This window comes from Rutilus rutilus (genome assembly GCF_951802725.1).
Source record: "Rutilus rutilus genome assembly, chromosome: 10".
Classification (NCBI taxonomy): domain Eukaryota; kingdom Metazoa; phylum Chordata; class Actinopteri; order Cypriniformes; family Leuciscidae; genus Rutilus; species Rutilus rutilus.
Window position 1 is genome coordinate 11616291 of NC_140215.1, and position 14754 is coordinate 11631044.

Here is a 14754-nt window from a genome sequence, read left to right on the forward strand (position 1 = left end):
CCCCAAAACTAAAACAATTCATGCTTTACGCATGCAGCCTCACATTTTTCTAAATCCCAAAATATAATCAGATGTATTTTTTTTTATATATTTAAATATATACAAAATATACAAAAAAGGGACAATAAATAAATAAATACATACATATATTTTAAATATTTATAATATAGATTTATAAATTTCAATACATTAGGAAAAATATTTTATTTACATAAATATTTTTTATTTAATTGACTTAGTTGTATAGTTGTAAGCTGTACACTTATATTTAAGCCTATAAAATAATTAAATAATTTCCACTCATATATTTTGGATACATTTTTATATATTTTCAATACAGATCGCAATCATGCTGTACATCAAACGCATCCCGCCATATATTAAACATGTTGTACATTTTGACTTAAAAAAAAAAAAAAAAAAAAAAGATTTTGATCTTTTCATACCACAAATACATGGCTTCAAAAGCAAGTTGTACAGACTAATTTTATGATATTTCTGTGGTCCTTGTTTGTGCTTTTTGGAGCTTGGCAGCCAGCAGTCATTAGAAAAGGTCATTTTATGGAACAGATATGTGACTCTGGACCACAAAACCAGTCTTATGGGTATTTTTTTTTTTAAATTGAGATTGATATTTTTTTCTGAAAGCTGAATAAATAAGATTTCCATTGATGTATGGTTTGTTAGGATAAGACAATATTTGACCGAGATACAACTATTTGAAAATCTGGAATCTGAGGGTGCAAAAAAATCTAAATATTGAGAAAATCGCCTTAAAGGTCAACATTTCTGTTGGCGATTTTGCTGCATCCACTCACAAAAACACAGTTTTGATATATTTAAGGTAGGAGATTTACAAAATATAAATTTACTTATTTACTTAATCCTAATAATTTTTGGCATAAAAGAAAAATTTATAATTTTGACCCATACAATGTTTTGTTGGCTATTGCCACAAATATACCCGTGCGACTTATGACTGGTTTTGTGGTCCAGGGTCACATATATGAAGAAATTACAGCATAAAGGTTTAAAATGACATGAGGGTGATTAAATAATGACAAAATTATAATTTCTGGGCAATCTATTCCTTAGTTCGATAGCTATATCTTGCACTCAGTGGTAATATTTATACAACATATGGTTGATATAGCAGCAGAAAGTATGTTTGCATTTGACATGTTTATGGGAAACGGGTCTATTCCTCAAAGCTCCACATAATAGCTCATGCCACCCCAGATGACATAATGTCCAGGGAAAGCTGTCTCACACTGAAACCATTATGCCATCGTACCAGCAGGATGTTACGCACAATTGTCCCTTTTCAAAGCCAGCGTGAAAGAAAGCGTGAAACAAAGAGTGAAAGAGAGGGTCACTATGTTTACCGCCATCCAAGGGAATGTTCCCTCAACCATTCACTGAGGCAGTTGCAGGGTTCTCCTCTTTTTGTGTGCACTCACTGAACTCAATCTTCCTCAAGGCCAAGGGTAATTCATCCTTGGACTCATACTTGCATGATGCAAAACATGAGTCGTGCACGATTTTAGTCGTAACCAATCTAGTAGAACAGAGATAGTGAAATAGATAGAATGATTGAGAGAAAAAGAAAGGGTGAAAGAGAGATAGCGGGAGGATGAGGGTCTCCCAGTCAATTGCGATGCATGAGCGTGCGCCTGGCAACCCAAACAAAGAGCTGCTTGTTTCTTGAAATTCACTGAGAGTGGAAAAAAAACTGCATTAAAACAAATGGCACAACATAAAAACAAAACCAGAGGAGCTATAAGCACAAAACAGGCCCAAAGGGCAGAACTTTCCAGTGTGATTGAAAGAGGTTCAGCACTTCCAGAACTGAAGATGAATGTCAACCATTCATTTCAGTAGTTGGTGAGGGACTCTGCGGATGATTTGAAATCTGCCATCTTGCTTGTTGGTGCTCAGTTCTGCTGATGAACACGCTTTTAGCTGGCAGAATTGTGTAGTTATAGCATCTACTGAAGCAGCAGGAGCTAACTACAGAAGCTAACAAGCTAAAAAACTGACTACCTGAGTAAAACACACAGTAATATCACGTATTTTATCATGTATTTGTTTTGTTGTTGTATTATTTTAATCTAGCTGGTTAGCATGAGAAGTAAGCCCCGGCTGCTAGCTATTTTGTTTTTAGTCAAGATGGAGTCAATTTGCTACTCACTCTCAGTTTAAACATCTCAATCACAGAAATGTCCTTCTGAATGAAAGATTACAGCAAAACTAAAGATGAAAGAGTAGAGATATATGAAAAATATGATGTAACAGACATGATGGAGGTGTTTGATGAAGGAATAAGGAAAACTTGTCTGCTTATTTTAGTTTAGCTAGTTAGCATGAGAAGTAAGCCCCCTGCTGCTAGCTATTTTGTTTTTAGTCAAGATGGCGTCAATTTGCTACTCAGTCACTCACAGCTTAAACAGCTCTGTCCCAGAAATGTCCTTATGAATGAAAGATTACGGCGAAGCTAAAGATGAAAGAGATATATGAAAAATAGGATGAAACAGACAGATGATGGAGCTGTTTGATGAAGGAATATTATAGAAGGAAATCTTGTCTGATGTTTAGTTTTCACAAACTCACAATTTTGGCACCATGCAATCCTGTCACCTCAGGGAGAGAAAACATATTCAATTTGTGCTGAGAAAAGCTAGATTAGAGACAGTTTTTCACTATAAGAAAGTTTATGGCTCCCGGCCTCAGTTTTCCGCATACTTATATCAACTTCTGCACTGAAGAGCTACAGAGAAAGCAGAGTGGATATTACTCAACACTTCATAAAATGTGGCTGTTGGATAAATTGACAGATGTTTTGGACTGTTATTTTCAGGTTACAGAAGCTCCTAAATGAAGGTTAGCTTCTCAAAAATATACACTCATATAGACAAGATAAACAAACTCAAGAAGGCCTGTGTCGTGAACATGCAGCATGTCTGGTAACATTTACGATTGATTAAAAACCATACTGTCTTCCCTGACTATTTTTGTTGATTAATTATACACTCCTAAAAACAAAGGTTTTATCACACTTATTCAGTTGTGTTAGCTCTTAGTTTCGTTTTCATGGACTTTGTTTGTATTCATCAGTCATGTGTGTTCTTTGTCTTTGTTTCCCGCCACTCTTCTGTTTCCATGGACACTATCCATTCCATTCCTCTCAGCTGCTCATCATTTAGTTTGTCACCATTGTGTATTTAAGTTCTTCCTTGTTCACTCTTCAGTTGTCAGTTATTATTTTTGTTGATGCACGCTGTTATGCCTGCTGCCTTCTAATTTAATAAACCTTGTTGATATTTTATAATCCTGTCGTCCGTCTTCATCAATGGTTCCATGAAGAACCATTAACATCCACAACCCCATTAAGAACCTCCATATTGTACAAAAAGTTATTTATTGTGGAAAATGTTTCTTTCGATTTTTTACATGTTCTTCACACTAATAAAAAAATGGTTCTTTTAAGAACTATTTTGAAAGGTTCTTTGGGGAACCGACAATGGTTCTTTTATGGAATCGCTGTGAAAACCCATTTTTGGAATCTTAATGAAAGCCCAACAAATGAAGAAGTTCATTATAATCTAGAGTCTAGAGTAGACTGTGCATTGTCCACTAACCTTATTTACATCAATTCATATCAGAATTTATCTACACTAAAGAAAATCTTTGACAATCAAGATTTTACAATTACTTTTAGCAGAATTCAGCTTTGTAATCTGACCTTTTAATATCCGCTGAACTAGAGACCTAGTTCACCTTAATTTGCCTAGAAATGAACAATATCGAAAACACAGAAGCAAGCACCTGTTGTCTCTGCTATAATACTGAATAAGATTAAGGCAATGCAAACTGAGAAATAATATAATGTTAATAAAACACCCATTACACATTAGGCCTTCAGTTAACTGATTTGTAACAGGACTAAATGCTTTTAAGATATGACCATTTTTGTCCTACCAAGGAGAAGACAACATTTTTTAGTTTTCACTTTATTTTAAATGCCGGGGTTACACCCCTACACTTTTCAAAGGACATCCTGGGATTTTTTTTTTTATCATCACAGATAGTCAGGACCTCGATTTAAAGTCTCATCCAAAGGATGGTGCGGTTTTTGACAGTATAGTGAGTGTCCATCACTAAACTGTGGCACTAGGACCCACACAGACCACAAGGTGAGCACCCCCTGCTTCACTAGCACCTCTAAATTTTGTCTTGTTCGCACTTCTGCATATTCAAATTTGCAGTGTCACGATAGGTAATGAAACACACCAGTCAATCACCAGATTTGGTGATTGAGATTTGGAAGTTACATTTGCTTTGATGTTGTTTTGTGTCAGTTTTGGATCTTGTCTGGTGTCTAAATGGTATTTTTGTACAGTGAACATACCGCCTGTTATGTTAAATGGAAGAAAGAAAGTCAAATGGGTTTGAAATGACATAGGGGTGAGTAAATACTGACAGAAATCTTCTTTGGGTGAACTAATCCATGCATGTCAGATCACTGTGTCTCAGTTAATCTGGTTTGTTACCTTTTTGTATCAAAGCATATGTCCTGAAAATTAAAGTAATAGGTCTTTATTACTGACTTTTGCAAATTAACCTGGCTCACCATGTTTAAGATCTAACAAATATTGCTGTAATCACAGTGCCCTCTGCTGGAGAACAGAACTAAGTTGTTCCTGTCAGATGTTATGAAAGACCAGCATGTAAAATAATCAAATATCTTATTGGAACAGATCTTCTTTAATGGGCCACACGAGAAGATTTTATTCAGTGCTTTTTCTTTTCTTTTCTTTTTTTGAAAAGCATAGGGGACATGATAGGTGGTTTGGAAATAATAAAATGGTAACACTTTACAATAATGTTTAATTTCTTAGTATTAGTCAACATTAGTTAACATTAACTAACAATGAACAAGACTTCTACAGCATTTAATAATATAATTGTTAATGTTAATTTCAACATTTATTAATACATTTTTCAAATCAAAATCTGTATTTGTTCAAATCAGTTAACGCACTGTGAACTAACATGACCAAACAATTAACAACAGTATTTTTTATCAACTAACATTAACAAAGATTAATGAATGTTGTAAGAAATACAGGTAACACTTTACAATAAGGTCTCATTTGTTAACATGAACTAATAATGAACATTTATTAATCTTAGTTAAAGGAACACTCCACCGTTTTCTGAAATAGGGCTTATTCACCTTCTTTCCTACAGTTAGATAGGTGGGCAAATGCATTTTTGTCTCAGTGCATGCATTGTTTTAGTTTGACAGGGTCGGCGCTAGCTTAGCTTAGCATAATGAATGGAATCCTTTGTTGCCAGCTAGCATGTCATGAGTAAAAGTGATATAAAAAATAAATAAAAAACACCTAATTACTTCTTGTGGCCTGCGTATTCACAACAAGTACAAATAGTTAACACTAGGTGATTTCCTAGGCAGATATTGACTTATATATTAAGGACTATATTAGGGGGAAGCACAGGCGAAGCACTGCTACTTGGGCGTGATATCTCTGAGCCCAAGTAGCAGTGCTTCGCCTGTGCTTCCCCCTAATATAGTCCCATGTCAATATCTGCATAGGAAATCACCTAGTGTTAATCTGCATCACTATGTGTACTCGTTGTGAATACGCAGGCCACAAGAAGTAATTATTATTTTTTTTTATCACTTTTACTCAGGACATGCTAGCTGGCAACAAAGGATTCCATTCATTATGCTAAGCTAAGCTAGCGCCGACCCTGTCAAACTAAAACAATGCATGCACTGAGACAAAAATGCATTTGCCCACCTATCTAACTGTAGGAAAGAAGGTGAATAAGCCCTATTTCAAAAAACGGTGGAGTGTTCCTTTAATGCTAATTTCAACATTTACTAATACATTATTACAATCAAAAGTTGTATTTTTAACATTAGTTAATGCACTGTGACCTAACATGAACAAACAATTAACAATTGTATTTTTATTAACTAACATTAACAAGATGAATAAATATTGTAACAAATGTATTGCTCACTGTTAGTACAAGTTAGTTAATACATGAATTAATGTTAACAAACGAGACTGTAACGTGTTAACAATAAAATAATTTAAAAAAAATAATAGTAAAACAAAGTGTGAATTGCTGATGAGAAAAATATTTAATTCAGTGATTTAATTCAGTGTCTCTCGTGCCATTCATTCACAATGTTGGCCTACTGTAAAAAAAGCTGACATCATAATTCTGGTGAAAATTTCAGGATAAGACAGACAAAAGGAGGAAATACATACATACTTACAATAATCACAGCCTATTACCATGATCATCTCATCAATATGATGCAGTCAAAACAGAGCACAGCTAACATAGATCTATGCCATCTAACCCACAGAGGAAGTTTCTAATGAACGTATGTTCCTGGGCTGTCCAGGAAATTATTGATCTTCTTTGCCACGTCATCAAGCTCATTAGTATTGCTGTATTTCAGAAGGTTGTGGGATCGTACAAAGTAATGCCGGAGATAATGCTGGCTAACACACTTATGTAGCTTTTGCACCAGCCGTAATACGCATTCCCTGAAGTCTCTCCAGTCCCTGGTGCAGGGGTACTTCTCACATGTCCAGAAAAGCAGTGTCTAAATGATGTAAGGACATTGGGAAAGTGTGTAAACTTCCTTTTGTATATACAAGCAGTATGGTGTTTCAACAGCCATATTAACTGAAATCACAGGGAAAGATGATAGGAGAAATGTAAAGAGGCTGTTTTGGTTGGGCTGGTACCTGTAGATGGTAGGCAGTGATGACGGGTTTGCTTCCAGGGCACCAGACGTCCTCCTTGAGCTGTCTGACCACCCGATAACACTTCCTGCGGCAACCGCCGTCCTCATCTATATTACTCAACAGCACCTGCTCTGCCCGTGAGAATGACAGCAGCCAGTGGTAGTTTGATGTGGCCATTAGATTGAATCCAAACGACTGCAGGGAATTTATTAAGATGAATCAACATTGAATTAAACAGTACCCAGGCAATTTTCTTGCAATTTTGATTAACCCATCAGTTAATAATAAAATCATATTAAAATATACAATATATTCAGTATATAATAAATATAATTTATATATCGTTTCTATATTTTCATTTTCATTATATTTCATTTTATTTTTATATAATAATATGTGTGTGTGTGTGTGTGTGTGTGTGTGTATATATACATATGTGTGTGTGTGTGTCTAGACAGACCGACCGACACAGACAGACTAGATAGATAGATAGATAGATAGATACACACAAATATAACACAAAATAGCTAAAAATATATCATATAAAAAATAAAAACAGGTTAAACTTTATTTTAAGTTGTATTTATGCAATTAAGTACGGAGTAATGTACTTACTATAGGGTTTAGGTTATGAGTAGGGTTTGGTTTAGGGTTAGTTGCTTGTAAATATGTATATTTTTTTACTGTTATTACTGTAAGTAAGTAAGTATAGCACCTTTCACAGACAAAAAGTCACAAAGTGCTTTACAAACTGTTAATTAAAAAGATCAGACATGCAAACAATAGATCTACCAAAACAACACACAAAACCAAAAACTACACAAACATAAAATAACAAGTAACCAATACTATCAAATAAAAGCAAGCCCAAAAAGATGCGTCTTCAGATGTTTTTTAAAAGAATTGACAGAATCCATAGTTCTCAGTGCTAAGGGAAGTGAGTTCCAAAGCCTCGGTGCCACAGTACAAAAGGCACAGTCCCCTTTAGTCTTTAGACGAGTTCTAGGGACAATTAGAAGGTCCATACCAGAAGACCGTAAGAGCCGACCCGGTGAATGTTTGTGTAAAAGATCTTGAATATAGAGAGGTGCCTGGCCGTGCAGGGCTCTGTAAGTGAAAACTAAAATTTTAAACTGCACTCTGAATTCAACTGGAAGCCAATGAAGGTCCTTGAGAACTGGTCTTATATGAGACCACTTACTGGTACCAGTCAAAAGCCTTGCTGCAGCATTTTGTAAAAAAAAACTGTAGAAAGTACATGTAATGTGTAACAAAGACGTAAAATGAAGTGAAACCTAAAAACATATTATATATAAATTATTTATGTAAATTCATATATACATCCACTGACCTTAATACATCGCGCACGCTCCGTGGAGGGCCATCTCTGAAAGAGCCGGGGCCACCGAGCCCTCTTTGGCCAGTAGTTCATCAGCTCCACTGTAGGAACCAGTTCCACCTCAATTTGTGCCTCTGATGTTTCCACAGCAACACGTACCACTGATCCAACTGATTCCAGCATACTCACCTTACCTGTGAAAGAAAGGCGAAAAGAAAGTTAAAACACAAAAGAAAGTCTGTGCTGTTACACTTTAGTGCACATTAATGCTTAAAAAAATGAGTTACTCAAGTGGGATTTATTCCTGGATCCACATACTTATTGACCATTTTAGGATTCATTTTAAGGACAGAACTTGGGTTAGGGCTTGAACAACATTAATATCAACCTATCATTTCTCTCTGATCTTGTTTTTTTTTTTTTTTTTTTGATAGGAATATTCACATTGTGCTATATGGTGTCCATGTGTTTGCAGAAATGTGTTTACCATCAACACATTGAACCTGTGGGTCAAATGAGAAAACAGTGACTTTAAAAGCCCTGCCTGTCAACTTCACTTCACACTGTTTCATTCTAAAGATTTCCTTTGCTACAACTCATCTGTTATAGTAGCTGCATACAAGCTTTTATTGATTGCATTAAAAATACTTACAGTGGGATCCAGAAGAAAACACTTACATTTTTCTAATGTAATACAATGGTTTTCATTACAAATTATATTCTAAAAACTGTAAAGAAAAGTTCAATTGAACAATGCCGTTAATGTGGCTAATGTCAGAAATTAACTTAAATAAATATTAATTTAGCAAATTCTTCCAAAATCCTAAAAAACATTTAGTATATTTTCAGGTTTAAATTATATTTTGGATCTCTAATTTTCAATGTGGCTTTAAAAACCCTACTGTATATAAAACATTATAAATTAGTGAGTCACTAGCAAGTATTGTACCACGTAACAAGATTGTAGGTAGTGTAACAAACAGTAAAACGATGGATGGATGGGTAAGTGGGTGGGTGGGTGGATGGATGGATGGATGGGTGGATTGATGGATGGATTGATTGATGGCGGGTGGATGGGTGGATGGATGGATGGGTGGATGGATGGGTGAGTGGGTGGGTGGATGGATGGGTGAGTGGATGGATGGGTGAGTGGGTGGGTGGGTGGGTGGATGGATGGGTGAGTGGGTGGGTGGATGTGTAATCCCAAAACAGCTGCATATCAATAGAATATTATTAGTTGAGTTTTTTCATCATTCACTAGACAATGTGTGAAAAATTAAAAGTAGCTTTGAAAAACAGATAGAAATCTAACTAAGAAATCTCTTCTCTCTCGTGCTGAGCGAGTAAACAAGGGGACACTATAAAAACACTAACTTGTTAGTCCACAGGTCTTTATGGATGTCTCCAGATGCTCTTTGAAGATGTTCACCACCTTGGCTGGCACAATATCACCCTCAATGGTCATGCAAGCATCCTGCCACTCCTGACTCGGGTTGACGAAACTCTCCAGCTCCAACCACTGGTAGAGCTTCTCTGGCTCACGGACCGGTGAGAGGAGACGAGACCCGCTCAGTGCGTAGTAACGCCACTGACGTGTTCGCCTCACCTTATAACCCATCAGGCCCTGTAGAGGCACTGAGATCAGGTACAGAGTTGGAGTGAGCACCTGCCAAAATGAGCCATAAATCTATCAGTATATACACAAAGCAATGAAACCGCAGATGTACAATGTTTTACTTGTACATTCATGTTAAAGTTATACTACAGCGGTTTAGTTTTGTTGCTTACTTGGATGGCGGGGTTGTATGCACATCTTCCCCGGAGTAATGCAGACCATTTTGAAACTAAAGCCGTCTGGTCCTAAATCGGATTGTGGACAGCAGAGGAATTACGGTGTTACAAAAGCATCCATAATTAAATGTTTGCATAATAGACAAGAAGCCTACATGAAGTATTACTTTGAGGCTGGCATTATGAACTCCAGAGTTTGCAATGGACTGGAAACGAGCATCCTTTGAGCTGACCTCAGCCGTAAGATCGTTTATGATCTTCTGCACATTTTCTACAGACTTTGAAACCTGCCGATGTCTGAGATCCACCTGACAATAACACATTCGACCACAATTAATACAGAAGAACAAAATTAGTATCTTGTAAACAAGCCCAGTGTCATTAAAGCTATCTGATTAAATAAAATAAAATGTTTAATTCTTTAAGCTACCCAAAGTAATTTTTTAAGCTATCTAACTGCAGATAAAATCAAATATTAAAATAAGATACGTGTAGATCTTAGTGCTTAATAAAACCCATGACAGCGTAAATAGGTCACCTGATTTTGCAAATAGTTGTCCAGATCTTCATCTGTGAAGTTGGTCATTTTGCAGTCTATCCTTAGAATCGGTGTTCTCTTCGAATGCTATTTTTAAGTCTTCTTTCCAGCAGCAGAGCTTGACATAAGGTCTTTGTGGTCCTTTTTTTGCAGTTCTTTTGTGTCCCAGTGTACGTGTGACACAGATTGCACGAGGGAAAAGCACTTCAGCAGAGACCCATTGATCTCACAATATTGATTTCTGAGATGCTAAAAAGCTCCCATGTTCCTCTGGGCAAATGAGTTCACCAATTGCTTACTCACATGGCAGATCACACACATAGAGAAATTTAAATGTAAACATTTGTTTCGTTTTAATCTAGCCTTCATTAGATTTAGGTGGTATAAACAAACATGCAACTAGACATCACTTTCTAAAAATTGTGCTTTTATGTCAGTCTGAATATATCAAATATAAGCTAATTTCAGCAATATCATCATATAGATGTTATATTTTTTAAAAAGAAAGATCTAAGACCACTTGAAGGTTTTTTTTTTTTTTTTTTTTTTTTTTTTTTTTAAGCTTGCAAATTAATTTGAGGATTTTGAAAAAATAAAACCATTCCACACGGGGGTCCAAAGTTTGGACTTTGAAAAATGTAAAAACAAAGAGGGGTTCTGGCATAAAATGAATAAGAAAAATTCATGAGTTCATGCAGCTTGAGCACTGTCATTACAGTAAAAAAGGGACAAACCAAATATAATGATAAAATGATGATCATTTTAAATGAAATGGACTTTTGGACCCCTCAGTATGTCATTAGCTCATTCACCACAATGCACTACATGTGCATGAATTGGCTGGCTTCTTACACAGTCCAATTTAGTAGAGTTCATGTGATCGCAATATGGAAAAACATTGTTCCAGTCACTTGCACTCCAACCATTAACACACATTAACCTTCTGCTCTCAGTGGTGGAGAGAAAGTGAACCAATGTCATCTGGGTCTGGCCAATTATTAAGGCCGTGTAATACTAATTCATTAGCATCATAAATAGGCCTAACACTTATTTATGCAATTAGATGGAGCAAATGATGAACCCTGCTGAAAAAAAAAAAAAAAAAACACACCTCAAACCAGCCTGGACGGTGTCTCTCAAAAGCATTGTAAGCCTATCACAGAACTATTGGCACCAATGGTCTCTATACAATCAACTTAGCTCACAATCCTTTTGGGAAACACATCCCTGGCCTTGGATTGTTTCCAGAATGGTCACATTTTCTCCAGACTAAATCACTGTGCAAAGAAGACAGCAGTAGGCTAGATATATTTTTTATAAATATTTTTTTTAAAGAGAAAGAATTAAGCCTGTTATGAATGTCTCTAAAATTCGGCTGTTGATTTTTGTCGCCATCTAAAGGACAAATGAGATAACGCGCTTTACCCTGAAAACAGTGACTACATTTCCCAGCAAGCTGTTCGACATGAATATATAACAACAAACTCCAGTGCATTTTTTTTCTCAAAACGGTGTCATTCATATAACCTAAATACATGGTGACCTAACTCACGCTGCAGTGGAGAAATCCGAGCTTGGTATGTCCTTGTTTTACTGTTTTTAGGCTGAATGACCCAATGTGTTCATGTTTGATATGTAGTTTTGAGCATTAGCTCTCATGCTACAACAAACCTGTCCAATAACACTGGAGTATTTTGTGGACAAATAATCAAATATGTTTATCGTAATCACCTGGAAACACTAGCGCACGAGTTACACTTTGTAAAATCTGACGAAGCAATAAGCTATATGCTAACAAGTAATAACACTATATGAAATGTAAATAATGGGCTCTAATTTCATTGACGGTTTTTCGCCAAAATAAAAGCACGATGGTTTAACTTTTGAAGATATCAGGAGACATATCATAAATATTAGTGCTGTCATTATTATTTTTTTCCATTAATATTATTATATTTGTCTAAAATCTTAGATTTTTCCAGTGACATATTACAATATTCATATTTATTTTGTATAACTTTGCATAACTTAGTGTTTGGTTTGATAGTTTCTTTCTAAAGCAATGTATGAATACATAAATGTAACTCAAATGTTAATTATTTTTAGCTTTATCTTGTAATTTCAGTATATTCCGGTGCTGTTTGCATATAGGCACAATGAACTGCTGGGTATTGTTACGGTTACACAGCGGGGACCTTCGCATTTCTCTCCTGCCTCTGTACTGTTCCCTCAGCCTGCGAGCCCTCAGCTCTAGAGCTATCATCCACAGCTTGAGAGAGAGCTACCGTCTGCTGCAGCTGCCTGACGATGGAGCCAGCGGCCCTGCAGAGGTAAAGGAGGCTTACCTACGCATGGCCAAACTCTACCATCCAGATTCCGGTGCTCCCACGGCAGATGCGGCTCTTTTTTCCCAGATAGAGGAGGCCTATCGGGCTGTGCTTACTCACCTCGGCCGGCAGAAGTCTGTCTCACAGTACAACCAATCGCTGGAGGAAGAGGAGGAAGATAAAGTTAAAGGTAATGCCCCTCAACACAGACATTACCTCAGTTTTGAAGGAGTTGGTTCTGGCACTCCCAGTCAAAGAGAACGACAGTACCGGCAGATTCGCGTTGACCGCGCCACCGACCAGGTTCTTGAGTACAGACGCAAGGAGATGGAGAAGGCGGCAGCAGAAGAAGGAGCCATTGTGACCCGGGATGCACGCTTGCGCAGCAAGAAGATCAAAATCACTCAGGCGGTAGAAAGGCTGGTTGAGGACCTCATCCAGGAGTCTATGGCCCGTGGAGACTTCCAGAACCTCAGTGGCACCGGCAAACCACTCAACAAGTTTGATCATAACCCGTATATGGACCCCATGACGCACAACCTCAACAGAATCCTCATCGACAACGGTTACCAGCCTGAATGGATTGTGGTACAGAAGGAGATCAGGGAAACCATCGCTAAAATGAGGGAAAAGTTGCAGAAGGTCAGGGCCAGGCTGGGGGAACCCATGAGACACTCTGAAACCCTCCAGTGGAAGGAGCACTGTGCTGTGTTTGCTGATGAACTGGGGAAACTCAACAAGAAAGTGGACAATTTCAACCTGATTGTCCCTCTCATGAGCAGGCAGATGGTGCATTATAGCCTGAAGAGAGAGCTGGAGAAAATACTGAAAACTGATCAGCTGCTCAGGCAAGAGAAAGAAAGAGAAAAAGAAATGAAGCAAGATGAGCAGATGGAGACAGCAAGAACATCTCAGCACACCAGACAAGGACTCATCACATGGATGCAGAATCTACTTAAATGATTAAATGAGGCTGTATTCAAAAATGCAGAATTGTAATTCACCTATTGGCCTATTATTAGTGTGATTCAAATTTATTTGCCCCTTCCTTGTTCTTATTATAACTGTAATAAAGTATGAAGCAATTATTGTCTTGCTTATTAAAAACTATCAGAAGATTAAAGGCAATACATAAAACATTGTTGATGTATAAATACTATATATATATATATATATATATGTATATATACATTGTTTCTAGACAAACAAAATTTCACATTGTGAAATATTACAATTTAAAATAATGGATTTCTATTTGAATATACTTTAAAATGTAATTCATTGTAATGGCAAAGCTGAATTTTCAGCATCATTACTCCAGTCTTCAGTCAAATGATCCTTCAGAAATCATTCTAATATGCTGACATTTATTGTTATTATCAATTTTGAAAATGGTTGTGCTGCTTAATATTTTTTGGACGACCATGCTACAATTTTTTTTTTTTTTCAAGATTCTTTGATGAATAGCCAAAAAATTAGAATGACATTTATTTGAAGTAGACTATAGATAGATCTCATTGCCATGCCAATCATTCATGATCGAGTCAGATTGTGTAACATATTGTTTGAAAATCCTACTAGACATCTCAAACATTCCATGACCTTACAGATGCCAATTGCACATGTAAAATTTGTGACAACAAATGCCTACAGGAATAACACACTGATCCAACAAAATCCCTCAACTGTTGGAGACTGGTGTTTGTTGGGATATTGTGCACTAGCCTTAAGACTGCAGTTGAGATGAACCTGTACCATTTATAAAACAAAACTAATTAAATGAACAACAGAGACATATAAATATATATCTTTTTTTCAATTTAATGAAACAGAAAATCAAATTTATACTCCGTATGGAGATAAAAGAAGTCAACGACAGTAATCTAGGCCCACTCCTGGTGTCTTCCACTGTACCCTGGAAGGTGTCCCAGAGCAGACGGGTTGCTGATGACCACAGGAGATGCT

General features: G+C 36.6%; 2 protein-coding genes across 4 annotated transcripts; one reads left to right on the forward strand and one right to left on the reverse strand.

The window, feature by feature from the left end:
* Nucleotides 1-6158: 6158 nt before the first annotated feature.
* mab21l3 (mab-21-like 3) lies at nt 6159-10640 on the reverse strand. Its single transcript, XM_084421378.1, has 7 exons — nt 10463-10640; nt 10092-10232; nt 9922-9993; nt 9508-9799; nt 8146-8327; nt 6795-6989; nt 6159-6649 (listed from the first exon to the last, which is right to left on the reverse strand). The coding sequence occupies exons 1-7, from the start codon at nt 10508-10510 to the stop codon at nt 6416-6418; spliced, it is 1164 nt and encodes a 387-aa protein (XP_084277504.1). The 5' UTR covers nt 10511-10640; the 3' UTR covers nt 6159-6415.
* Nucleotides 10641-11902: 1262 nt separating this feature from the next.
* Nucleotides 11903-13875, forward strand: dnajc28 (DnaJ (Hsp40) homolog, subfamily C, member 28). 3 transcript variants are annotated; one of them, XM_084420255.1, is made up of 2 exons: nt 11903-12039; nt 12614-13875. In XM_084420255.1, the coding sequence occupies exon 2, from the start codon at nt 12619-12621 to the stop codon at nt 13750-13752; it is 1134 nt and encodes a 377-aa protein (XP_084276381.1). In that variant the 5' UTR covers nt 11903-12039; nt 12614-12618; the 3' UTR covers nt 13753-13875. The 3 variants fall into 3 exon arrangements, with proteins under 3 accessions (XP_084276381.1, XP_084276380.1, XP_084276382.1); XM_084420254.1 differs by having other exon boundaries at nt 11904-12039; nt 12588-13875; XM_084420256.1 differs by having other exon boundaries at nt 11921-12039; nt 12696-13875.
* The last annotated feature ends 879 nt before the right edge of the window (nt 13876-14754 follow it).